This window comes from Thalassophryne amazonica, chromosome 8 (assembly GCF_902500255.1).
Source record: "Thalassophryne amazonica chromosome 8, fThaAma1.1, whole genome shotgun sequence".
Lineage (NCBI taxonomy): Eukaryota > Metazoa > Chordata > Actinopteri > Batrachoidiformes > Batrachoididae > Thalassophryne > Thalassophryne amazonica.
Genome location: NC_047110.1, coordinates 101,786,115 through 101,811,708, shown reverse-complemented (window position 1 = coordinate 101,811,708; position 25,594 = coordinate 101,786,115). Strand labels below are relative to the sequence as shown.

General features: G+C 40.6%; 2 protein-coding genes across 5 annotated transcripts in view; one reads left to right on the top strand and one right to left on the bottom strand.

Moving 5' to 3' along the window:
* The first annotated feature begins 1,252 nt into the window (after positions 1–1,252).
* hsf4 (heat shock transcription factor 4) overlaps positions 1,253–25,594 on the top strand; it is a 67,738-nt gene continuing 43,396 nt past the window's right edge. The window contains exons 1-4 of the mRNA XM_034177100.1: positions 1,253–1,380; positions 12,855–12,963; positions 13,102–13,229; positions 13,459–13,583. Coding sequence (XP_034032991.1) covers positions 1,255–1,380; positions 12,855–12,963; positions 13,102–13,229; positions 13,459–13,583 — 488 coding nt within the window. The 5' untranslated portion in view covers positions 1,253–1,254. The remainder of the gene's footprint in view (positions 1,381–12,854; positions 12,964–13,101; positions 13,230–13,458; positions 13,584–25,594) is intronic.
* Positions 14,187–16,980, bottom strand: LOC117516187. 4 transcript variants are annotated; one of them, XM_034177096.1, is made up of 6 exons: positions 16,577–16,980; positions 15,692–16,351; positions 15,480–15,611; positions 14,991–15,188; positions 14,337–14,910; positions 14,187–14,270 (listed from the first exon to the last, which is right to left on the bottom strand). In XM_034177096.1, exons 1-5 carry the CDS (start codon positions 16,932–16,934, stop codon positions 14,378–14,380), a joined length of 1,881 nt encoding a protein of 626 aa, XP_034032987.1. In that variant the 5' UTR covers positions 16,935–16,980; the 3' UTR covers positions 14,187–14,270; positions 14,337–14,377. The 4 variants fall into 4 exon arrangements, with proteins under 4 accessions (XP_034032987.1, XP_034032986.1, XP_034032988.1 ...); XM_034177095.1 differs by lacking the exon at positions 14,187–14,270 and having other exon boundaries at positions 14,311–14,910; XM_034177097.1 differs by lacking the exon at positions 14,187–14,270 and having other exon boundaries at positions 14,725–14,812; positions 16,577–16,949.

Here is a 25,594-nt window from a genome sequence, read left to right as displayed (position 1 = left end):
TGCGTCTTTGTTTGTTGTCTGTCTATGAGGGTTTTTTCTCTTTCTTCCCTCGTGTGTGCTTTTTATATGTGTTTATGTACCGGGCCGGCCTATGTGTGTTGTGTGTTATGTGTGTGTGGTTTGTTATGGGTCGGTCTTGGTTTGCTCAGCCCTGCTGTTGAACAAGGCAGGGATGTACATCTGGACCTGGTCCCCGGGCGCCTAATGGCGACTTCTGCTCCTAACTGGCAATTAGGATGGGTTAAATGCAGTAGACACATTTCATTGTGCAGGGAACATGTTCTTTTGTGCATATGACAATAAAATTATTTTGAATCCTTTTGAATCCTTGAATCCTTGAATATTGTTTTGAACTTAAATATTTCCCCGTGGATGATGGATGGGAAGTCATATATTGATGTTAACAAGCTATGCTTAATTGATAGTTGTGAAGAAACAAGAAGATTTAGCATCTTATAGTCTGGGGGAAGAAGGTAACTGGTGTTTCAGGTGCAGCTCCATCAAGCTGCCACATGGTGGTGCACATGCATGCACGTAAGTAGTTCTAACAATCCTCCCCTCAGTAGACATCTCACGCAGTTAGGTGATGATGAGTCCAGGTTTATCAGTGTTTGCCATACAAACTGATTACTGGACTCTGACTCATTTTTAGTACCCGATGATGTCATTTGTTTCAGCTGAATGTTTAATAGGCTCAGTGTTGTGTCAAGAGGCTGAGGTTTTGGAAATAAAGGGCTGCGTGCTCACTGCACTGTTCAGTGTGGTTGTGGTGTTTGTATTATATAAGCTTTTGTGTGGATCCTGTATTATTGTGCTGATTGTCAGCGGGAGGCCGGGGGGGCTGGTGGCTTTTAACCGTGTGTGTGTGTGTGCTGACTCCAGCCTTCTGTGATGACATTTAGTTCAGCTGGGTGGTGCACAACAGAGAGAAGAGTGGAGACGAGTATAACCGAAGGAGAGACAAACACAAGGATTAAAGGATATATATTGTAAAATAAAAGACCCAGAACAGGAAAAACATAAAGAAAATACAAGAGAAAGTGAGATTGTGTCAACAAGGACACACAACGAATGTTTGATCGCCTGATATGGAATCAGAGAGACTGAAGCTAATTTGGGATTATCAATAACGGATCATCAACAGTTCCTCAAACATGGACTAGTCTGGAATCGTGTACCCACACTCGCACACATATCCTCAAAGACGCTTTATTTTCCTGCTTTGCCGGGTCTGGTCCGCGGGTACGTGTCAGCATGCAGGAATCTCCAGGTGCGATGGGAATAGATGGCAGCTATGCCAGCAATGTTCCAGCCTTTCTCACCAAACTCTGGACCCTGGTCGAGGACCCGGACACCAACCACCTGATCTGCTGGAGTGCTGTGAGTCACAGCGACACAGACATCGCTCACAAACATTGGTGTTGATGTACATAAAAAATAAACATAAACTAGCGTGTTGCCCGTGGGGATCCACGGGCTCCAGATTGGGTAGTGTTTATAAAATAGGGAGCCAACATTTTCCAAGGGTGGGAATAAATTGTGCAAAGTTTCTATAATGAGTTGGAATGGTGTGTGAGTTCAGAATATCTTTAGAACCTTTAGACTTTTTAGAAGAAGAACTCAACCCTTTTATTTAGGGGAGGTGATGGCCTAGTGGTTAAGGTGTTGGGCTTGAGTCCAGAAGATCATGGGTTCAAATCCCCGCCTGACTGGAAAATCACTAAGGGCCCTTGGGCAAGGCCTTTAATCCCCTATGCTCCCGGTGTGTAGTGAGCACCTTGTGTGGCAGCACCCTGACATCAGGGTGAATGTGAGGCATAATTGTAAAGCGCTTTGAGCGTCTGATGCAGATGGAAAAGCGCTATATAAATGCAGTCCATTTACCATTTTTTACCATTTATTTCCTGTTAATTACATATTTTTATGTTAATTTACTGTCTTAATGTATTTATAAATTGTTTAAACATACTATTATTATTATTATTTTATTATTACCTCTATTTTGTTATTTAATTTTTAAATGGACCACAATGGAAATAAGTGTTTTCACTTTCTTGTGTCATCCATGTATTTTTAATGTGTTATTAAATAAAATCACTCACATACACACGCTTTTAATATATAGATGATTTACACTGTTAGAATGGTGTATGAGTCCAGAATGCAATTATCAACGTCCATTGTTCACTGTTGTTAGATAATATCTGTAGTTTCTCCAAAAATATTAGTCCTATCAACATTCTGTTTTGGCAGTGTTCATCGCTGACCCAAAATACATAAACATACCAAACGGCAAATGTCTGATTGAAGTCATACACATGCATGCATATACACACACACACACACACACACACAGAGGCCACTTGGCTGTTATAATATAGATGCAGCCCTTTTCCATAAATTGACTCCATTTATATAACTTTTTCATCTGAATCAGAAGCTGAAACCGCTTTACAATGATTCATCCATTCACCCACACACACACACACACACACACACAGACCATTGTCATGGTGCTCAACTGCACACGAGGAGCAACTGCGGGATTAAGGATTTATTTATTTAATGGTGGAAGGTCTATGTGTAGATTTTTTTTTTAAAATCCTTAAATTCTAGGTCCCTAAACCAAACCATACCCCCACTCCCAGGGCCCCTAGAAAGGTCAATTTCTTGAGGGCCAAAATAGGATTACTTAAAAATTATTTTTTAATTTATTTTTTATATCTCTGTGCCAATAACTGTCGAGCTTCATTTTGGTTGGTGCCAATCTGTGATGAGAGAAGGTCTGGCAAATTGCAAAATGTTTTGCTGTCAGTGGAGGGTGCTGCTTATACGGTGTTGTGTTGAAGTGACATTTGCTGAAGTTGCTTTCCTGGATTGCACACTCAACATCCCAAGGTAGTTTATGCATGATATGAATGAATGAATGAATGAATTTATTCTGCACACACACATTGCGGCGAACAAATTTCAGGCGAACGATTTGACACTTGTGATCACTGGTGACCTTGAAAAGTAGGTCAAGGTCACCACCCTTCAAACCCATGCGAAGTACTCCTCCAAGGCATGTACCCACTATATATGTAGTTTCTGCGAGCAATAGGTGCCGAGCTATGTTGCAGCAAAGGATTGGACATTTGTGACCGTTGGTGACCTTGAAAAGTAGGTCAAGGTCACTGGCCTTCAAACCCATGCAAAGTACTCCTCCAAGGCAGGTACCCACCAAATATGAAGTTTCTGTGAGAAATAGGTGCCAAGCTACATTGCGGTGAAGGATTGGACAGTTGTGACCATTGGTGACCTTCAAAGGTAGGTCAATGTCACTGGCTTTCGAACCCATGCAAAGTACTCCTCCAAGGCATGTACCCACCAAATATGAAGTTTCTGCAAGGTGCCAAGCTACATTGCGGTGAAGGATTGGACAGTTGTGACCACTAGTGACCTTGAAAAGTAGGTCAAGGTCACCGGCCTTCGAACCCATGCAAAGTACTCCTCCAAGGCAAATATGAAGTTTTTGCGAGCAATAGGTGCCGAGCTACGCTGCGGCAAATGAATTGCGGCCGGACAGAGGCACGGACAGACAGACAGACAGACAGACAGACAGACGGAAGGACGGACAGCCGGACAACCTGGATGCTATATGCCCCACCTAGCAGCGCATAAAAACAGATTCAATAAACCTAATTTAACATGTCATAGCAAGTAATCAAATGCTTTTTATAGAGCGTTTTAAAACCAACCAAACTACTGAGTGATTTTATATTATCCGTGCAATTATTCCAAATATTTACACCTTTAACAGAAATACAATGACTATTTAAGGTAGTTTGAATCTTTGATTTCTGAAACAATAATGTTCCTTGTAAATTGTAACTGGAGTCCCTAATTCCAAACAGGTCCTGGATGTGTTGTGGCAGAAGTCCATTTGTCACTTTGAACATAATTTGTATTACGATGTAATCAATGTTGTTGTCCATTTGGCTGCTCCCATTTTGTTTGGGGTCACCACAGCTGATACAGCCAGATCTGCGTTGGCATTTGGCACAAGTTTTACGCCAGATGCCCTTCCTGATGCAACTCCAGTGTAACCTGGAGAAACACATACAGCCGCTGGTGATCCAAAGAGGGCTCCCATCCAAGTACTAACCAGGTCCCACGCTGCTTAGCTTCTGAGATCTGACGGGATCAGACTGACACAGACTGCTATGATGTAATCAATCAAGTCCCCAAATTTCAAAATATGTAAACAGACAAACAATGGATTTGTTGGCTCACGATAAGGTTTCTTACTAATAATTCTTATAGCTTTCTTTTGAAGTAAAAATATACGATTTGTATTAGATTTGTCGGTGGTTCCCCAAACTTCAGTACAGTAGGTCAGGTATGGAACAAGTAATGAGTGATATAAAGTAACTAATGAGTGTTGGGAGAGGAAGTCTTGTGTTTTATACAATAGGGCAATGATCTTTGACATTTTAGATTTAACATAATTTATGTGTTTTCCAACTTAAATTATCGTCAGTAAAGAAATTTAGTTTCATTAAGGAGTTCAATTTCAACATTGCATATTCGTAAATTTCTACATGCGTTCCTGGGCTTTTTACCAAATATGATAAACTTTGTTTAACCAAAGTGAAGCGACAATTTGTTAGACTCAAACCATTCCTTAAAATTCTGTAGTTCCCTCTCCATCGTGTCCAGAACCTGTCCCAAATTATCCCCACTACGAAACAGTCGTGTCATCAGCAAATAAAATATGCTTGTTTTTGTTAATCAAATCAGAGTAATAGGCCCACTTTGTAGCCAGTAAATTAACTTTGTTACCACTCTTGCTGTTTTATCCCATAACTCCATAGAATTCAGTCACACATAGTCCAAACTATAATTTTTTTGAAATCTTTATAATCATCTTTTTATTTTGACCCCTGTGTAATTCTTCATTTGACCCCTACCTGACCGCCGATTGAAAAATCAAGTGGCAATTTGTTTTTTTCAAAAGAGGAATGTTTAAGGAGTATTTGTGCCAAATTTAATACTTGTATCACCATTTGCAGGATTCCGCTCTAAATATTCTCTTATCTGCTACAATAATAAGGTTCTTGTTTCAGTCACCAATGCAGAGACTGTAAATGTAATAAGTTAGTGATTGGAGTCCACTGACGTAAGAGGCACAATGTCAATATTTGTGACAGCGATACCGCGAATGAGGTCCAAATGCAAGGTATTTCCACGAATGCGTGTCGAACCCTGATAGTAGTGCTGGAATCCTAATACATACATAATGTCCATGAATGATTTGCAGAGGGGTTCAGAAGGCTGATTTACATGAATGGTGAAGTCACCAACAATCAGAATGTTATCTGCACAGGTTGCCAAATTAGAGATAAACTCACCAAATTCATCTAAGAATTCAGAATATGGGCCCGGGGGCCTATATACGGTGACAAAATAACATGGTTGATTTTTTAATTCTTCTTACCTTGGCTACACATAAACACCAGGGCAGAGCAGAGAGTCAAATGTTAAAACAAATTATATTTTAGACCCCCAATAGTTAGTAAACTAAACCCAGATTTATGAATTAAAGCAACACCCCCGCCTTGCTTTGTATCATGAGGGACATGACTAAATGCGTACTCAGGTGGGCAGGCTTCAATTAAGGGGAGGGCAGCAGTAGGTTTAAGCCAGGTTTCACATAAACCAATCATATCTAAGTGGTGTTCCATATTTAGATCATTTATCAACAGTGATTTTGAGGACAGCGTCCTTATGTTAATGAGAACCAAACTAAGGATCTCAGTGGGGTTGATACTTGGACTATTGGGATTTGGGGTAGTTCCAGGGTAATATATATAAGATTCCTAAAATCAGGTTTGGGTTTAAGAAGTTCCACGAAGGTAGCAGACATGGAATATTTGATGTTGCAGGATCAGCCAGTGGGGCGTCTTCAATTTTAGTATTCTCCAATGTAGTAATAGGTACTAAGTTTGTAAAGCATATCCCTCTCAGCTCTTTATGGGCACGTCTGCGGAAAGAGGCCACAGTCTCAACTTGATGGATTTCCCTCCCTACCACATAAACTGCACTATCTGTTATGTGTCGGACGCAGCTCGGAGAACCGACCAGCGTTTGAAGGACCCAGTATGAAATAAGCAGAGCACGGTACAAAGGCTAACTGAATTTAATACATAACAGTGATAATAACAAAAAGGTGCGGCCTGGCGTGGTGCGCTCCCAGCAGCGCTAACGGTCCGGAGCCAGAAGCTGTTTCGGACCCAAGGACCCCGCCGACACCCCCCAGGTGGCCGCAACAACCGAGTCTGTGAAAGAAGGAACCATTATGTGAGTCCACACTCTACACACAGAACACTTAAAGGTGTACAAACAGCAAACACTTCCTGGCTTGATTACTGATCAGCTTCCCAACCTGCAGGCATGGAACATCCCGTTCACAAAACTCCACTGCAGTGGAAGCTGATACATGACTAACAAACAGCTCAATACAATAAGGTGTGAGGGACACCACATTTACTGACTGTATAACTGTTAGTCACAAAATCTAACGTACCTCAGGAAGTGTGCTGACGAGCGTGAGACCTCACCCCCTCCTCTTTCACAGACTGTGCATCAAACCTGGACGTTCTCAGCATCCGCTGCTGATGAGATGGCTCCCGAGACGACGATCTCACCCGTCTGGTCACAAGGTCGAGTCTCTGGCAAATACACACTGTGCACTCCAGTCTTAAATGCCAACATGTTCCAATCCATCCAGATGCACCACAGCTGTGAGTCCTGACGAGTCGCAGGTGATCAGGGTGAGGTCCTGACAGCCTCAGCAACACAGCCACTCAGTCCCAAATGCACGCCACCTGGGAGGAAAACAAAAAGACAAACAAACCGGCAGCCAGGCCCCCCCAGCCATATAACACTATCAAGGGCTTTTATGGTCACCAGTTGTTTCACAGATTCACTTTTTACTTACATTTATTTATCAATATTTTTTGTCTGTAAATATGCACATATATAAAAATGTATAATCATGAGATGTTAGTATTTACATATATTTAGTTGCAAATATGTGTGTGTGTGTGTGTGTGTGTGTGTGTGTGTGTGTGTGTGTGTGTGTGTGTGTGTGTGTGTGTGTGTGTGTGTGTGTGTGTGTGTGTGTGTGTGTGTGTGTGTGGATCGGGAGGTCTGGGCGGCTTTGCTTGAGCTGCTGCCCCCTCGACCCGACTCCGGATAAAGCAGAAGAAAATGGATGGATGGATGGATGGATGGATGGATGGATGGATGGATGGATGGATGGATGGATGGATGGATGGATGGATGGATGGATGGATAGTTGCAAATATGTTTAAAAGAGAGTATTTTGAAATCAACTGATGATTAAGAAAAGTACTTAGAAAGGACAAAGGGTAGGTTTGAATACGCATATTATTCTTCCCTTTTGGACACATTATGTTGACTTTGTCTTTGTTGTTTTGCCTTTGTTTTCTTCTATATTTGTTTTGTTGTTCATGTCTGAAATAAAAACTTCAATCAATCAATCAAAATTACCAGAAAAATAATTCAAAAACCATAAAAAAGCTCTGACAACACCACAAAAATCTTCAGTTCAAGTTCATGAACTAAATACATCCTCCTGAAATTTGATCACATCTAATTTAGCTTATGAAAAGCTACTTCTAACAGGATTTTGACCTTGAAAACTTTTTCCAAGGTAAAAATGTGTGGAATTGGAAATGGAGGTTTGTGCTCTACAAGCGTGCTGCTCTAGTTTCAATGTGTGAATGACTGAATGAAGAAACCACTGCAGTTAATATTTGAAAACTCAAATGAATCCACTGATGCACATTAGTGAACAAGCTGTGACTAACTGAAAGCACAAGGATGAACTGACTTTAGTTACCTTGGCTCACTTTAAAGTAAAATATTCATTATCAAAGGCATTTTTAGAGCAAACTGTTGTTTTGAACCTTTGAAGGTTGTAAAAAGAAAGAAAACATGACTCATCTCTGAGAGTGCACGAGCTACATTCAGCTGCTGGTTAACAGTTCACTGCTGCAGGGGAAAGTATATCTCCTGACAAAACAGCCCTCAATTAACAATATTATGTGTGAAGCACCTTGAGGCAACTTTGTTGTGATTTGGTGCTATATAAATGAAATAAATAAATTAATTGATTAATTAAATTAATTAATTTCCATAGATTATCTGTTTTGTTGTGCATTCATAAAAGCTGAGTCCTGTTTATGACACGGACACAGAACATCACAACAGAAAGAATCCATGTTTCCATAAAGTCAGCAGCTTTTCCTTCTCATCAGTAGGTTATTATCATTTTTAATATAAATACTGTGCTGGCTGCTGCACAGTGTAATATGTTACCTTAAAATAATGCACATGCATTAATGAAATGGCAGCAAAACAGCTTCAGAAAGCTATAAAACAAACATGGCGATTGGAGTTGTTACCAAAACGCTCTATTCTGGCCTCATCTGACCACATGACCTTCTCCCATGCCTCCTCTGGATCATCCAGATGGTCACTGGTGAACTTCAAACGGGCCTGGGCATGTGCTGGCTTGAGCAGGGGGACCTTGCTGCCCTGCAGGATTTTAAACCATGACAGCATCATGTCTTACTAATGTAATCTTTGTGACTGTGGTCCCAGCTCTCTTCAGGTCATTGACCAGGTCCTCCTGTGTAGTTCTGAGCTTTCTCAGAATCATCCTTACCCCACAAAGTGAGATCTTGCATGGAATCCCAGACCTAGGGAGATTGACAGTCATCTTGTGTTTCTTCCACTTTCTAATAAATAATCATAACAGTTGTTGTCTTCTACCAAGCTGCTTGCCTGTTGTCCTGTAGTCCATCCCAGCCTTGTGCAGGTCTACAGTTTTGTCCCTGGTGTCCTTAGACAGCTCTTTGGTCTTGGCTATGGTGGACAGGTTGGAGTGTGATTGATTGAGTGTGTGAACAGGTGTCTTTTATACAGGTAACAAGTTCAAATAGGTGCAATTAATACAGGTAAAGAGTGTAGAATAAGAGGGCTTCTTAAAGACAAATTAACAGGTCTGTGTGAGCCAGAATTCTTGCTGGTTGGTCAGTGAGCAAATACTTATTTCATGCAATAAAATGCAAATTAATTATTTAAAATCATGCAATGTGATTTTCTGAATTTTGTTTTTTAGATTCTGTCTCTCACAGTTGAAGTGTACTTATAAATTACAGACCTCTACGTTCATTGTAAGTGAGAAAACCTGCAAAATTGACAGTGGATCAAATACTGATTTCATGCAATAAAATGCAAATTAATTATTTAAAAATCATGCAATGTGATTTTCTGAATTTTGTTTTTTTAGATTCACCTACAATAAAAATTACAGACCTCTACGTTTGTTGTAAGTGGAAAAACTTGCAAAATCGACAGTGGATCAAATACTTACTTTCCTCACTGCACTAAAAGTGTTGTCTGTGTACATGTATGCATACGTGTGTATAACTTCGATCACGGTCAAAGTGGGGGGAGCTGATGTTTGCTGTTTGGTATGCTTACGTATCTTGGATCAAGGATTAACACCACCAAAATGGAAAGTTGATAGGACTAATGCGTAATTTTATTTAGTAAGTTCATTGTAAGTACATAATATAACTGTAAATATGTTAAAAATACATGGATGACACAAGAAAGTGAAAACACTTATTTCCATTGTGGTCCACTTAAAAATCAAATGACAAAATAGCAGTAATAAAATAAATTAATAATAATAATAGTTTGTATATGATAACAAGAACCTAAGCAATTTATAAATACATTAAGACAGCAAATTAACATTAAAATACATAATTAACAGGAAATACAAGGAAATAGAACAGAAAATAAAATAGGTATACCTATTTATATAAACACTACCCAAGCTAGAATGCATAACAATAATAATAATAATAATAATAATAATAACAATAATAATATAGCACTTTGCCAGGAATTAAAGCACTAATCAAAATAATTTCCTGTAGTAAAAGAATAAATACCATAAAAGTATACTACAACTACACACAAAAAAACAAATTAAAGAACTCATTAAAGCAATACAATATGTTTTCCTTGTAGTGTTTCCAGTGTTGTAAGCCATCAAATCAAAAGGTATTTAAGAATACCATGTTAAGAAACAGTCCATTAGAAATTGAGTTCCCCATACAGAAAAAGATGCGATTTATGTTGTCTTTCAGGGACCCATATTTCTTTGCCCACTAAGAGCAGTTTGTGACTCAGCCCACATTCACGTAGCTGTGAATATTCATTCATTTTCTATACCTGCTCACTCCTGTCAAAGGTATACACGTGGAGAACATTCAAATTTTACACAGAAAGTACTGGGTGGGAAGCGATCACATGACCTTCTCGCTGTAACACTGTGCCATCCCAGCTGTGAACAGATACATGAAAATCAGTCTTTTCAAGCTTTCCAACACAATGCAAGTGTTTGGAATTATATTAATATTATATAATCAGAGCAGACAAGTCAAGTGCAGTTAATACAATGGACTCAATAAAATTCATTAAGTTCATTCACAATGTTCGCTGACATTCAAAGATCTGCTAGTGACTGTTATTTGTCAGTTTTTTTTAACATACTGTCCTTTTAATAGTTAAAATTTAAAATCTAAAAGAAAAGAAAGAAATTTTCATCAAATTTTAAGAAAATTAGTTTTCTGTCAGAGTTGGCTGTTGAAAACACATCTAATTGCTTCCGGAATCACAGAGGACTGTTGCAGCTGGACCTTTTTCTCTCTCTCACTCTCGTCCGCTCCATGAGGTGGAGAATGTATGTAATGGCTTGGTAAAACAGTTGCATGTTCTTTCCTTCTCATGAGTAGCTGTAAAATTATGTTTATGATTGATTTAACATCTCGTTATAATCATTCAGATGAGCTGCGCTGTATGCACTGAATCAATCACTCACACTCACACACAGAGTTTTTTAATTGTTTGCGTAATGTACATGTGAAGTTCACGTTATTAATGTGTGATGGAGATTTTGAACATTTCAAAATTTTCTTTGCACACTTGCACTAAGCCGCGCAAAGTTTACAATGGTTTACAACAAGTTTGAGACGAGTTTACTCTCCTGCATGGCAAAGTGCGTACAAGTGCGTGGATCAAAGTCATGCAAATGTCAGGGGGCCTCAATTATACTCTTCCATGTGACTGTGCTGGTGGCTGACATATCTTCCTGGTGGTTTCAGATGATGCTGGATTGGTGGTGCTAGAGCTAGTACATACTGTTCTTTAAGTAGCATAGTGAATTGTGAGACAATGGACAAACTATTCAAGTTAGTGAGCCTGGAATGTCAGCTACACAGTGCTGGACCACAGACTGGAATAAATGTGTTCTGTGTAAGGAAGACAGATATGAGATACTGAAATGTCCAGCTAATACAACACATGGCAGAGATGGTGAAGGATACAAGACCATAGCTGAACTTCTTGTATCACCAGAATCTACCAGGGCCTGTCATGAACTGCTCTGCTGTGGATGCAAAAAAGGGATGCAGTGGAAAGTGCAAATGTTTCAAGGCAGAGCTTAAGTGCACTGCGTTTTGCCACTGTGGTGGTTTGTGTTTTCAGAACTAACGTTGCATTTAACTATTACTTTCTTTTTTGTTGTCACTATGCCACTGCAGTGGTGCTTTCAGAGCTAGCATTGCAATTCAGCATTCGCTGTAACTGTGTGACCTCTTTTTTGTTGTCTTTAAAAACAAACAAAATTGATTTAGATGAAAGCTTTTAAAGATACACTAATCCTAATTCAAACATTTGACCTAATGATGGCACTAGAGGGAAGGTCCTAGGGTCACCAAAATAGACATCATCCCCAGGGGGCCATAAATGTTTCCAGATCATTTGAAAAGAATCACATAAAAGCTCTTGTAGCTAACGCACTAATGTAAAAACTCTAGCAGACATGGTGGAGGGCCACGAAAAACCATAATATCCCTCCCTGACTCATCATTTGGGGATATAAATAGTACCACTGCATTCCTCATGCATGAAAATGTAGGATTAGGCACAGGGATCAAGACCCTTGGTGGTCTAGAGCCTGAGCTGCTAATAAAACAACATTGCATGGCGGCCATCTTGGAAAATGGCTGTATCCGCGATGCCCCTATAACCAAAAATTATTTTTAGGGTATGCTCGAACACTGTACCAAATTTCATGTTTTTATCGTCAAAGTCATGATTCATCCACATATCTGCTCCGATACTTGGCCTTTGACCACTTCAACTGGAAGTGTCAAAATTTTAGACCTTTGGACTAGAGTTAGACACATCTAACTTGTCTCTGTACCCATAGCACACAACCACTTTTAGTCACTGACTGATGTTTGAGTACTAAGCCTCAGTCTCAGTCTACCTCCCTGAGTATTGCTTCATAAACCGGGGCCTGGGTAGCAGCAGATATGGTAGACCGCTGCTTTGGGTACATAGAGATGGTCCGCTGGCCTTCTTGGGTCTTTGACACTGACTGTGGGATGGAGCAACACAGCACTGGTGCACACTCATACTTAACTTGACATTTCACATACTGCTGGGATGAAGCTTTAATTCTTAACTACTTGGTGACTATTGTGAGGTAAGCTGTAAAATCATTCCACCCTGACAAACAACAACTCAAAGACATCATTAAAAGCCTAAAATTACCATGACAATCAGGCCCATGAAGAGTACATGTAAACTTCTCAATATGACTGTAAGAAGTGCATTAAAATTAATTACATTATTTGACCAATTTATTACAATTTCTTTTAAAAACCATCACTGATTCTTGACTGTTTTTCTTCTTACAGGCAGGAACTAGTTTCCATGTGTTTGACCAGGGACGATTCGCCAAGGAGGTTCTACCAAAGTACTTTAAACACAATAATATGGCAAGCTTTGTCCGGCAGCTCAACATGTGTGAGTAATCCACATCTAAATGAGACACCAGTCAGAACCCTTCTTAACCCATTTGTGTCCAGTGAAAACACTGATCTCCAGTAAAGTGAAAACAAATATCTGATTGCATGTGGTGTATGCTTGTTGATGTGCATCTAGATGGTTTCCGTAAAGTTGTGAACATCGAGCAGAGCGGCCTGGTGAAACCTGAGCGAGACGACACAGAGTTCCAGCATGTTTATTTCCTCCAGGGAAACGAACATCTGCTGGAACACATTAAGAGGAAGGTATGGAGACCCACACGGTGTGACCGTGTTATTTGACTTTTAGAACACAAACACTGCAAAACAATCAGAAAGTAAAGGTGTACCTCTTTGATTTAGTGGATTTCTGACCACCACACCTGCTCCTAATTTTCCATCCTCTACCTAACATGCAAAAGAAAACTGTGCAAACCAAAAAAAATGCCTTATTGTAATGAGCATACAGATTTTGATTAGGTTATTGTGTGTCCAGGTGTCCATTGTAAAGAATGAGGGGACTAAAGTCCGTCAGGAGGATCTCAGTAAACTGATGTATGAAGTTCAGCTTCTCCGAACCCAACAGGACAACATGGAGTGTCAGATGCAGGACATGAAACAGTGAGTATGGAGACGCTGTCTTCGGACTCATCCAAATGCTCTTATCACCTGAGATGTAGGAATTTAAAAAAAATAACACAAAGAAGCAACACATCAAATCACTGAGTCTTCAAATTTTAAAGAATAACAAACTTCACCACGAGTCTGCGCTCTGCAGACTCATGTGGTGCTAAGGTCAATCATGCAATTATGCATGATGCATTTCATTGGTCACGTGTCTTCAAAGCTATGACATCTTTAAGAAATTGTTCATTTCACACCCAGTCTTAAAGGGAGAAGTACACACATTGGACTTGGTCAATTGCAATTAATTAAGAACAATTAAAAATAATGCCCCACCACCAAGCTATGTGTTGGAGCGAGAACACATCACTTCTGGCGAAGTGGTGAATCCGAAGGCGAGAATTCATACTTCTGCAACTGGCTGCCCATTGAAAACAAGCTCGGGCTGCATTGATTGTCTATTGAAACCATCTGGTTTTGTTTTGTCTCTAACTTGTTTCTAACTAGAAATAGACAGATATATCAGCCAGACGATAATCTGCATCAGCCGATACTTTGCCGGTACTCTGTAGGGATAGATATCGGTTGGGTGATCATCGGCATTGGCTGATAATCCCTCTGGGTACTCTGTAGGGATAGACCGATAATCGGTTGGGTGATAATCAGCATTGGCCGATAATCCCTCTGGGTGCTCTGTAGGAATAGACGGATAATCGGTTGGGTGATAATCATCATCGGCCAATAATCCCCATGGGTACTCTGTAGGGATAGACCGATAATTGGTTGGGTGATCATCGGCATTGGCCGATAATCCCGCTGGGTAGTCTGTAGGGATAGACGATAATCGGTTGGGTGATAATCTGCATCGGCCAATAATCCCCCTGGGTACTCTGTGGAGATAGACCGATAATCGGTTCGTTGATCATCGGCATTGGCCGATAATCCCTCTGGGTACTCTGTAGGGATTGACCGATAATCGGTTGGGTGATAATCAGCATTGGCCAATAATCCGTCTGGGTGCTCTGTAGGGATAGACGGATAATCGGTTGGGTGATAATCATCACTGGCCGATAATCCCTCTGGGTACTGTGTAGGGATAGACTAATAATTGGTTGGGTGGTAATCCGCATCGGCCGATAATCGCTCTGGGTACTCTGTAGGGATAGACCGATAATTGGTTGGGTGATCATCGGCATTGGCTGATAATCACTCTGGGTACTCTGTAGGTCTATCCCTCTGGGTACTGTGTAGGGATAGACCAATAATCGGTTGGGTGATAATCTGCATCGGCCGTAATCACTCTGGGTACTCTGTAGGGATAGACCTACAGAGCACTCAGCACAATCGATTGGGTGATAATCTGCATCAGCCAATAATCCCCCTGGGTACTTTGTAGGGATAGACTGATAATCGGTTGGGTGATAATCAGCATTGGCCGATAATCCCTCTGGGTGCTCTGTAGGGATAGACCAATAATTGGTTGGGTGATAATCCGCATCGGCCAATAATCGCTCTGGGTACTCTGTAGGGATAGACCGATAATCGGTTGGGTGATCATCGGCATTGGCTGATAATCACTCTGGGTACTCTGTAGGGATAGACCTACAGAGCACTCAGCACAATCGGTTGGGTGATAATCTGCATCGGCCAATAATCCCCCTGGGTACTCTGTAGGGATAGACCAATAATCGGTTGGGTGATAATCATCATTGGCCGATAATCCCTCTGGTTACTGTGTAGGGATAGACCAATAATTGGTTGGGTGATAATCCGCATCGGCCGTAATCACTCTGGGTACTCTGTAGGGATAGACCTACAGAGCACTCAGCACAGTCGATTGGGTGATAATCTGCATCAGCCAATAATCCCCCTGGGTGCTCTGTAGGGATAGACCAATAATTGGTTGGGTGATAATCCGCATCGGCCAATAATCGCTCTGGGTACTCTGTAGGGATAGACCGATAATCGGTTGGGTGATCATCGGCATTGGCTGATAATCACTCTGGGTACTCTGTAGGGATAGACCTACAGAGCACTCAGCACAATTGGTTGGGTGATAATCTGCATCGGCCAATAATCCCCCTGGATACTCTGTAGGGATAGACCGATAATCGGTTGGGTGATAATCATCATTGGCCGATAATCCCTCTGGTTACTGTGTAGGGATAGACCAATAATTGGTTGGGTGATAATCCGCATCGGCCGATAATCGCTCTGGGTACTCTGTAGGGATAGACCGATAATCGGTTGGGTGATCATCGGCATTGGCCGATAATCCCTCTGGGTACTCTGTAGGGATAGACCGATAATCAGTTGGGTGATAATCGGCATTGGCCGATAATCCCTCTGGGTGCTCTGTAGGAATAGACGGATAATTGGTTGGGTGATAATCATCATCTGCCGATAATCCCCCTGGGTACTCTGTGGAGATAGACCGATAATCGGTTGGTTGATCATCGGCATTGGCCGATAATCCCTCTGGGTACTCTGTAGGGATTGACCGATAATCGGTTCGGTGATAATCAGCATTGGCCGATAATCCCTCTGGGTGCTCTGTAGGGATAGACGGATAATCGGTTGGGTGATAATCATCACTGGCCGATAATCCCTCTGGGTACTGTGTAGGGATAGACCAATAATTGGTTGGGTGATAATCCGCATCGGCTGATAATCGCTCTGGGTACTCTGTAGGGATAGACCGATAATTGGTTGGGTGATCATCGGCATTGGCTGATAATCACTCTGGGTACTCTGTAGGGATAGACCTACAGAGTACCCAGCATAATCGGCTGGGTGATAATCATCATTGGCCGATAATCCCTCTGGGTACTGTGTAGTGATAGACCAATAATCGGTTGGGTGATAATCTGCATCGGCCGTAATCACTCTGGGTACTCTGTAGGGATAGACCTACAGAGCACTCAGCACAATCGATTGCGTGATAATCTGCATCAGCCAATAATCCCCCTGGGTACTCTGTAGGGATAGACCGATAATCGGTTGGGTGATAATCAGCATTGGCCGATAATACCTCTGGTTACTGTGTAGGGATAGACCAATAATTGGTTGGGTGATAATCCGCATCGGCCGATAATCGCTCTGGGTACTCTGTAGGGATAGACCGATAATCGGTTGGGTGATCATCGGCATTGGCCGATAATCCCTCTGGGTACTCTGTAGGGATAGACCGATAATCAGTTGGGTGATAATCAGCATTGGCCGATAATCCCTCTGGGTGCTCTGTAGGAATAGACGGATAATTGGTTGGGCGATAATCATCATCTGCCGATAATCCCCCTGGGTACTCTGTAGGGATAGACCGAAAATTGGTTGGTTGATCATCGGCATTGGCCGATAATCCCGCTGGGTACTCTGTAGGGATAGACCAATAAATGGCTGAGCCATCACTTGGCCAGGGGTGATTATCGGCCCCAGCTGGTATATCAGCCATTATTATCACTTTACCGGGGCGTTGCTTGGCCGGTATCATAGATTTACGTCGCCGCTATCTGTCTATACCCGCCTGCTGTGCGTAAACAAATGACATCATAGTGCACGTGCAGCCCAAGAACTGTCCGCAGAGGTGAAAAAAACTGTCCGCAGAGGAAAAGATGAAAAGGCGAGAAGTGTGTTTTGGTCCCAATATGGATATTCCGGATGATTTTCTCATGGATAGTACAACAATGAACAGCAGCTAAAGCAGCCAGCTTGATGAGGACGCACTGCCGAATTTGGAGAACTGCGTGCGCCAAGAGACACGACAAAAGTTAAGTGAGCTAACTTTTTATGTACATTTTACGTGTTGTGTATCTCAGTAAAAAGTGATAATAATGCAAATAACATGCTGTTGTCGTGCGGTATGCATTTTCAAGAGGCCCTATGTCCATGCCCAGTCGCCCAAAATGACAGCTATTCGCCCGAGTTAGACGAGGGCGAATAACCCTCCAAAAACATGTTATTGTATTAATGCCGATAACTGGCATGGCCCATACACAGCCAGTGATCGGCTGGCCGATATATCGGTCTATCTCTAATTGTAACAGCCAGCTGGTTGCTCTCATTGCCTGAAAAGATAAGATTTATACACCAAGCTGATCTGAAGTGAACCATTGTACATTAAACTGACTTTACTGACGAGTCTGACGCCTTCAAAAAGTGACCAAATTACATGTATTTGTACTGAACTCGGTGATGTTTTCATCAGCCAAAAAAAATTGCCACCAGAGGGTGCTCGGAGTAAAGTTTGCGTAAACCCATACTACAAAAAAATAAATAAATCTGGAGCCATTAAGTTCTTTAGGTACAGGTGAACCTCATTAACTCCCGCAAGTTGGGGTCCACAAATTCGTGAGTTATCTGAAACCTTGAGTTAATGAGGTTGACCAAAAACATACAGTAGTCTTTATACAGTACAGTTGCCTAAATTTTCAGAGTCCACAAATCGACCGTGAGTAAAGCCGAAACACGAGTTACGCATACACGAGTTAATGAGGTTCACCTGTATCTCCCTTTTCCCACTTTAGTCACCACAGCAGAGTATGTGTGGATCAATATGAATCTGCACGGTGATTTGGCACAAGTTTTATGGCGATGCCCTTCCTCCACCTTACACTGAGAATGGGCACGGGTGGTCTTGAACTGGGAAAACTTCAACTCTGGAAACAAACAAACCACTTCAGCACCAAGCTGCACATACATGCATAAAATATAAGTGCCATTAAGAATATCCACATTCAGAAGCAAATCAACCCCCTAAATACAACATAAATTATGTATTTGTTGCTTTATATTTTAGGCAAAATAAGTGGTTGTCTCCAGAATTGAAGCAATAAGGCAGATAAAATTTACAAAACCAAATCAATAACTGTTCTCAGAGTAATGGCTTAGTTTATGACCTGTATGACCACATGTGAATACCATCAAAGAGCAGAACGTTAAAACTTGGGGTCAGGTCAGCTATTTCAAAGACGCTAATTTTCATCACATTTGCAGGTGAACGTGTGAGAAAAGCACCAGAGATAAATTGAAAGTTGGAACAAATCACGTAGTGGATGACGTGATCCCCCGCTACCTTTAGATCCTGCTGTTGCTGAAAATAGCTGCTATTGTGTGCTGCTGCTGCTGCTGCTTTGTGCTCACTATTGCCTCTTTTGTGCGCAGAGAATGTTCACCTGCTCACCAGACTCACTCATTCACTCACTCACACATGCACACATGAAGAGTGGCTAATGACATTCTCAGAAGGCACATTCAGATTTGTTTTTATATATATATATATATATATATATATATATATATATATATATATATATACGTTGTATATATATATATATAGGTTGTACGACCCTGACAATGATCAAAGTATGTTTAAATCACACACACACACACGCATTTATTTTATATATATATATATATATATATATATATATATATATATATATATATATATATATATATATATAGTAGTGTTCAGAATAATATGTGACTAAAACGATTAATCCAGGTTTTGAGTATATTTCTTATTGTTACATGGGAAACAAGGTACCAGTAGATTCAGTAGATTCTCACAAATCCAACAAGACCAAGCATTCATGATATACACACTCTTAAGGCTATGAAATTGGGCTATTAGTAAAAAAAAAAGTAGAAAAGGGGGTTTTCACAATAATAGTAGCATCTGCTGTTGACACTACAAACTCAAAACTATTATGTTCAAACTGCTTTTGTACAACCCCTGGCAAAAATTATGGAATCACCAGCCTCAGAGGATGTTCATTCAGTTATTTAATTTTGTAGAAAAAAAGCAGATCACACACATGACACAAAACTAAAGTCATTTCAAATGGCAACTTTTTGGCTTTAAGAAACACTATAAAAAATCAAGAAAAAAAGATTGTGGCAGTCAGTAACGGTTACTTTTTTAGACCAAGCAGAGGAAAAAAATATGGCATCACTCAATTCTGAGGAAAAAATTATGGAATCACCCTGTAAATTTTCATCCCCCAAATTAACACCTGCATCAAATCATATCTGCTCATTGACATTGACCCTATGTGTCTTTTTGCAAGGAATGTTTTTGCAGTTTTTGCTCTATGGCAAGATGCATTATCGTCTTGAAAAATGATTTCATCATCCCCAAACATCCTTTCAATTGTCCAAAATATCAACATAAACTTGTGCATTTATTGATGATGTAATGAGAGCCATCTCCCCAGTGCCTTTACCTGACATGCAGCCCCATATCATCAATGACTGTGGAAATTTACATGTTGTCTTCAGGCAGTCATCTTTATAAATCTCATTGGAACGGCACCAAACAAAAGTTCCAGCATCATCACCTTGCCCAATGCAGATTCGAGATTCATCACTGAATATGACTTTCATCCAGTCATCCACAGTCCACAATTGCTTTTCCTTAGCCCATTGTAACCTTGTTTTTTTCTGTTTAGGTGTTAATGATGCCTTTCGTTTAGCTTTTCTGTATGTAAATCCCATTTCCGTTAGGCGGTTTCTTACAGTTTGGTCACAGACATTGACTCCAGTTTCCTCCCATTCGTTCCTCATTTGTTTTGTTGTACATTTTTCGATTTTTGAGACATATTGCTTTAAGTTTTCTGTCTTGACGCTTTGTCTTCCTTGGTCTACCAGTATGTTTGCCTTTAACAACCTTCCCATGTTGTTTGTATTTGGTCCAGAGTTTAGACACAGCTGACTGTGAACAACCAACATCTTTTGCAATATTGCGTGATGATTTACTCTCTTTTAAGAGTTTGATAATCCTCTCCTTTGTTTCAATTGACATCTCTCGTGTTGGAGCCATGATTCATGTCAGTCCACTTGGTGCAACAGCTCTCCAAGGTGTGTTCACTCCTTTTTAGATGCAGACTAACGAGCAGATCTGATATGATGCAGGTGTTAGTTTTGGGGATGAAAATTTACAGGGTGATTCCATAATTTTTTCCTCAGAATTGAGTGATTCCATATTTTTTTCCTCTGCTTGGTCTAAAAAAGTAACCGTTACTGACTGCCACAATCTTTTTTTCTTGATTTCTTATAGTGTTTCTTAAAGCCAGAAAGTTGCCATTTGAAATGACTTTAGTTTTGTGTCATGTCTGTGATCTGCTTTTTTTCTACAAAATTAAACAACTGAATGAACATCCTCCGAGGCCGGTGATTCCATAATTTTTGCCAGGGGTTGTAGCAATCCTGTGAATCACTAAACTAGTATTTAGTTGTATAACCACAGTTTTTCATGATTTCTTCACATCTGTGAGGCATTAATTTTGTTGGTTTGGAACCAAGATTTTGCTCATTTACTAGTGTGCTTGGGGTCACTGTCTTGTTGAAACACCCATTTCAAGGGCATGTCCTCTTCAGCATAAGGCAACACGACCTCTTCAAGTATTTTGACATATCCAAACTGATCCATGATACCTGGTATGCGATATATAGTCCCAACACCATAGCAGGAGAAACATGCCCATATCATGATGCTTGCACCACCATGCTTCACTATCTTCACTGTGAACTGTGGCTTGAATTCAGAGTTTGGGGGTCGTCTCACAAATGGTCTGTGGCCTTTGAACCCAAAAAGAACAATTTTACTCTCATAAGTCCACAAAATATTCCTCCATTTCTCTTTAGGCCAGTTGATGTGTTCTTTGGCAAATTGTAACCTCTTCTGCACATGTCTTTTATTTAACAGAGGAACTTTGCGGGGGATTCTTGCAAATAATTTAGCTTCACACAGGCGTCTTCTAACTGTCACAGCACTTAAAGGTAACTCCAGACTGTCTTTGATTATCCTGGAGCTGATCAATGGGTGAGCCTTTGCCATTCTGGTTATTGTTCTATCCATTTTGATGGTTGTTTTCCGTTTTCTTCCACGCGTCTGTTTTTTGTTTGTTTGTTTTTTTGTCCATTTTAAAGTATTGGAGATCATTGTAGATGAACGTCCTATAATTTTTTGCACCTGCGTATAGGTTTTCCCTTCTCCAGTCAACTTTTTAAACTATGCTGTTCTTCTGAACAATGTCTTGAACGTCCCATTTTCCTCAGGCTTTCAAAGATAAAAGCATGTTCAACAGGTGCTGGCTTCATCCTTAAATAGGGGACACCTGATTCACACCTGTTTGTTCCACAAAACTGACGAACTCACTGACTGAATGCCACACTACTATTATTGTGAACACCCCCTTGTCTACTCTTGTTTTACTAATAGACCAATTTCATAGCCTTAAGAGTGTGCATATCATGAATGCTTGGTCTTGTTGGATTTGTGAGACTCTACTGAATCTACTGGTACCTTGTTTCCCATGTAACAATAACAAATATACTCAAAACCTGAATTAATCTTTTTAGTCACATAGCACTACTATTATTCTGAACACTACTGTATGTGTATATATATATATATATATATATATATATATATATAATAAATGCGTGTGTGTGTGTCATTTATACCTACATTGATCATTGTCAGGGTCGTACAACTTAAAAGTAGTATACAGCCTTTCAAAAGAACTTTCTTTGGGACCACTATAATTTATTTCTTAGCCTTTAAATAGGGGATTTATAATATGACATTGCCAATATGATCAAAATTTGTGTTCATAAGTAGTTCCCCTGAAGAAAATGTTTTCAAAAGAACAGAAGGCCTTGAACTACCTACAGTAGCGACCCTTACAGTCTATGTTAGTGACATCAGCATGAGGAATGCTGGAAAGCACACAGTGACAGCCAATCAGAGTACAGAAACGTAGGACGATATCATCTCCTTGTTCGCTTGAACAAAAAAATCCAAGATGATGGAAAATACTCTGAAATGGCTTATTTCTGTATATGTTTCGCAAAAGTTGCAAGAAATAAACACTTCTAAATACTGTTTTTGTAACCAAATAACACTTCTGAAGTGATTTACAAGACATCGCACAGACGTCAACATGCACGCTACATGTGCGTGCCTCACCCATGGTCAAAGATAACTCATTTGAAACTGGTCATTTCAAAAGCTCATACTTGTAGATGCACGCGCACACTAACTCCTGGAGACAGCATAAGAATGAAAATAATATATTCTTTATGGAATTCCCATCAGGAAAATATGTCCTGTTCCTTAAAATGACATGCAATTATGAAACATGTTTCAAAAATAAACCAACATTATAATGCTTGGATTTCAGTAGAAACAAAATTTTGTCAGTTTAGTGAAATTTGAAAGGCTGCATAGTTTAAATATTCTCGTGTGCTCCAAATAAATTTTTTTTGTGCTCAAATATAAGGAATGTATTTTTAAACTAAGAACAAGAAACTATTTGAAACATAAATTAGTAAGCAAATGTATTAATGATTTCAAATAGCTATTAAAACAAGGAGAACAATATTTTTTCCATTGATGTTACATAAATTAAAATGTACACGATTGGCTTTATATGAGCAGCAATAAGGTTTCATGCCAAAAAAGAGCACTACAGATGCAGTGTTTGCTCTAAGAGTGCTGATGGAGAAGTACAGCGAAGACCAGATGGAGTTATGTTGTGCGTTTGTAGACTCAGAGAAAGCTTCTGACAAGGTGCCAAGAGAAAAGTTGGGGTGTTGTTTAAGGAAGTCTGGAGTGGCAGAGAAGCAGGTGAGGGTGGTGCAAGATATGTACAAGGACAGTATGACAGCAGTGAGATGTGTAGTAGGAATGATAGATGCCTTCAAGGTGGAGGTGGGATTATACATCAAGGATCGGCTCTGAGTCCTTTCTTGTTCGCAGTGATGATGGACGGGTTGACAGACGAGATTAGACAGGAGTCTTCATGGACTATGATGTTTGCAGATGACATTGTGAGCTAGAGAGCATGTTGAGCTTGGAGATTGGAAGATATGCTCTGGAGACAAGTGGAATGAAAATCAGTAGGAGCAAGACTGAGTAAATGTGTGAATGAGAGGGAGCTTGGTGGAATAATGTGGTTAAAAGGAATAGTGGTCATTAAGGTAGATGAGTTTAAATACTTGGGGTCAACTATTCAAAGTAATGGAGAGTGTGGTAGAGAGGTGAATAAGAGAGTGCAGGCAGGGTGGAGTGGGTGCAGAAAGATGGCATGAGTGATTTGTGACAGAAGGATATCTGTAAGAGTGAAGGGGAAAGTCTACAAGACAGGAGTGAGACCAGCTATGTTGTACAGCTTACAGACTGTGGCACTAACAAAAAGACAGAAGGCAGAGCTGAAGATGCTGTGATTTTCTTTGTGAGTGACGAGAATGGACAGGATTAGGAATGAACATATCAGAGGAAGAAGGTAGAACTGTATGGGGACATGGTCAGAGAAGCAAGATTCAGATTGTATGGACATGTGGACCCAGGGTATATAGGGAGAAGGATGCTGAGGTTGGAAGATGTCTCACTCAGGGTGTCAGAGAAAAAGTCACCGCTCCTGACTCATGGTCAGAGGAAGAGGGAAACAGACATCTTGCTTCAATTTGAAGTCTTTATTACTGCAGGAGTGCAACCACTGAAGGACGTTAGCAAAACCTCAGATATATACAGCCTGAATCACATCGAAGGCATTACGTAGCAACAGTTTCTCCAGCCATAACTCTCCCCACATCTCCAACACAGCTGCCGGACTTATCTAACCCAAGGTTGGCCAAAACAAACAAAATATTTTCTCAAATGGGGGAGAGTGGCCTTCTCTTATCTTATTCCCTGAGGAGAGCTGTCTATTGGCTTTTCACATGAAAAAACCCTCAGCGTTAAGTGGTCACACTTAAATGTAAAGTTAGCACAATATATATTCAGCATACATGATATCAATTAAAAGAAAAACTTCACATTCTCCCATCATGACAATAATGAAAAATAATAAAACATTAAATCTTTTCCAATATAAGGGGATTCACAGGCTCTCACATATTTAACGCTATGGGATCTGAGAGTAAGCACCAGCACCAAGGGGCCTCAGGGCCTACATAGAACCATGCCTCCACAAACTAAGCTTAAAATCCTTTCCTTACTTTTTGCCTTCCTGCGGTCACATAAAGAGGAGGTTATAGGAAGGTTTCTATCCAAAATGAGGGTCATCCATCATCCAGTATAACTGTCATGAGCACCTTCATGATTATCATTTCCAGGCAATAACTATAGAACGTTTCATCTGATTAAAACCATTTCTTGGTCATGTACTGGGGGAGGCCAGAGGAAGGTTCCGTTAGAAAATGGGGGTCAATACACTGCATACCAACTGTAAAGCATCAAACGTTTACAATATGAATACATCATATACATCTTGAAAGCACCAGTCTTTTGCTCTAGAAATAATTTCCAGACTTCATTATCACCTCTACAATAAACCTATGCACCAGGTTTTATATCAACACTAGAACTACCTTCATTTAACCATTGAGATCTGGAAACCCACTGGCCTGGAAACTCCTCAGCATCCCCCAGTCAGAGGTGGTTTTAATGTGGCCCAGGAAAGGGAAGCTTGGGGTCCCCCTGCTGGAGCTGTTGCCCCCGCGACCCGATCCCGGATAAGCAGGTGAAGATGAGTGAGTGAGTGAGTGAGTGAATTCCTAGGGAGAGATTGTGATCCACAGTGTCAAATACCTTCGATAGATCAAGAAACAGGGCAACACAAAACTTTTTAGAATCCAGTCCCAAATTAAAATGGTGTTTGGTTCTAAAAACAACAAATTTAACATACGAGCAGGGATATAATGCCACGCTTTGTAATGCACTTGCTTATCATGTCAGTATGGCAATGATCAGATCAGCTCTTGGAGCATGTGCTGGTGCTGCATGCCAACACACTATTGAACCACTCTTGGTCCTGCACCCCGACTACCACGGCAGACAACTGCTGCACCCCCAATTCTCAAAAGTAGCCGTTGACTGTATCTGCCACAGCCAGGTGGAACAACTGGGCTTGTGTTGAAGCTGCAGTTGCTTATTTCTCTCGGAAGACGTGGCAACACTGACACACATTCTGTGCAGTGTTTAAAACAGCAATAACTTCCAA

Coding starts and splice junctions, on each gene's coding strand:
- LOC117516187 (XM_034177096.1), bottom strand. CDS start 16,934: ATGCCGATGATCAACCAACCAATTTTCGGTCTATCCCTACAGAGTACC. Junction 16,352..16,576: donor TATCACCCAACCGATTATCG/GTCTATCCCTAC, acceptor GGTACTCTGTAG/GTCTATCCCTACAGAGTACC. Junction 14,911..14,990: donor TATCACCCAACCGATTATCA/GTCTATCCCTAC, acceptor AGTGCTCTGTAG/GTCTATCCCTACAGAGTACC.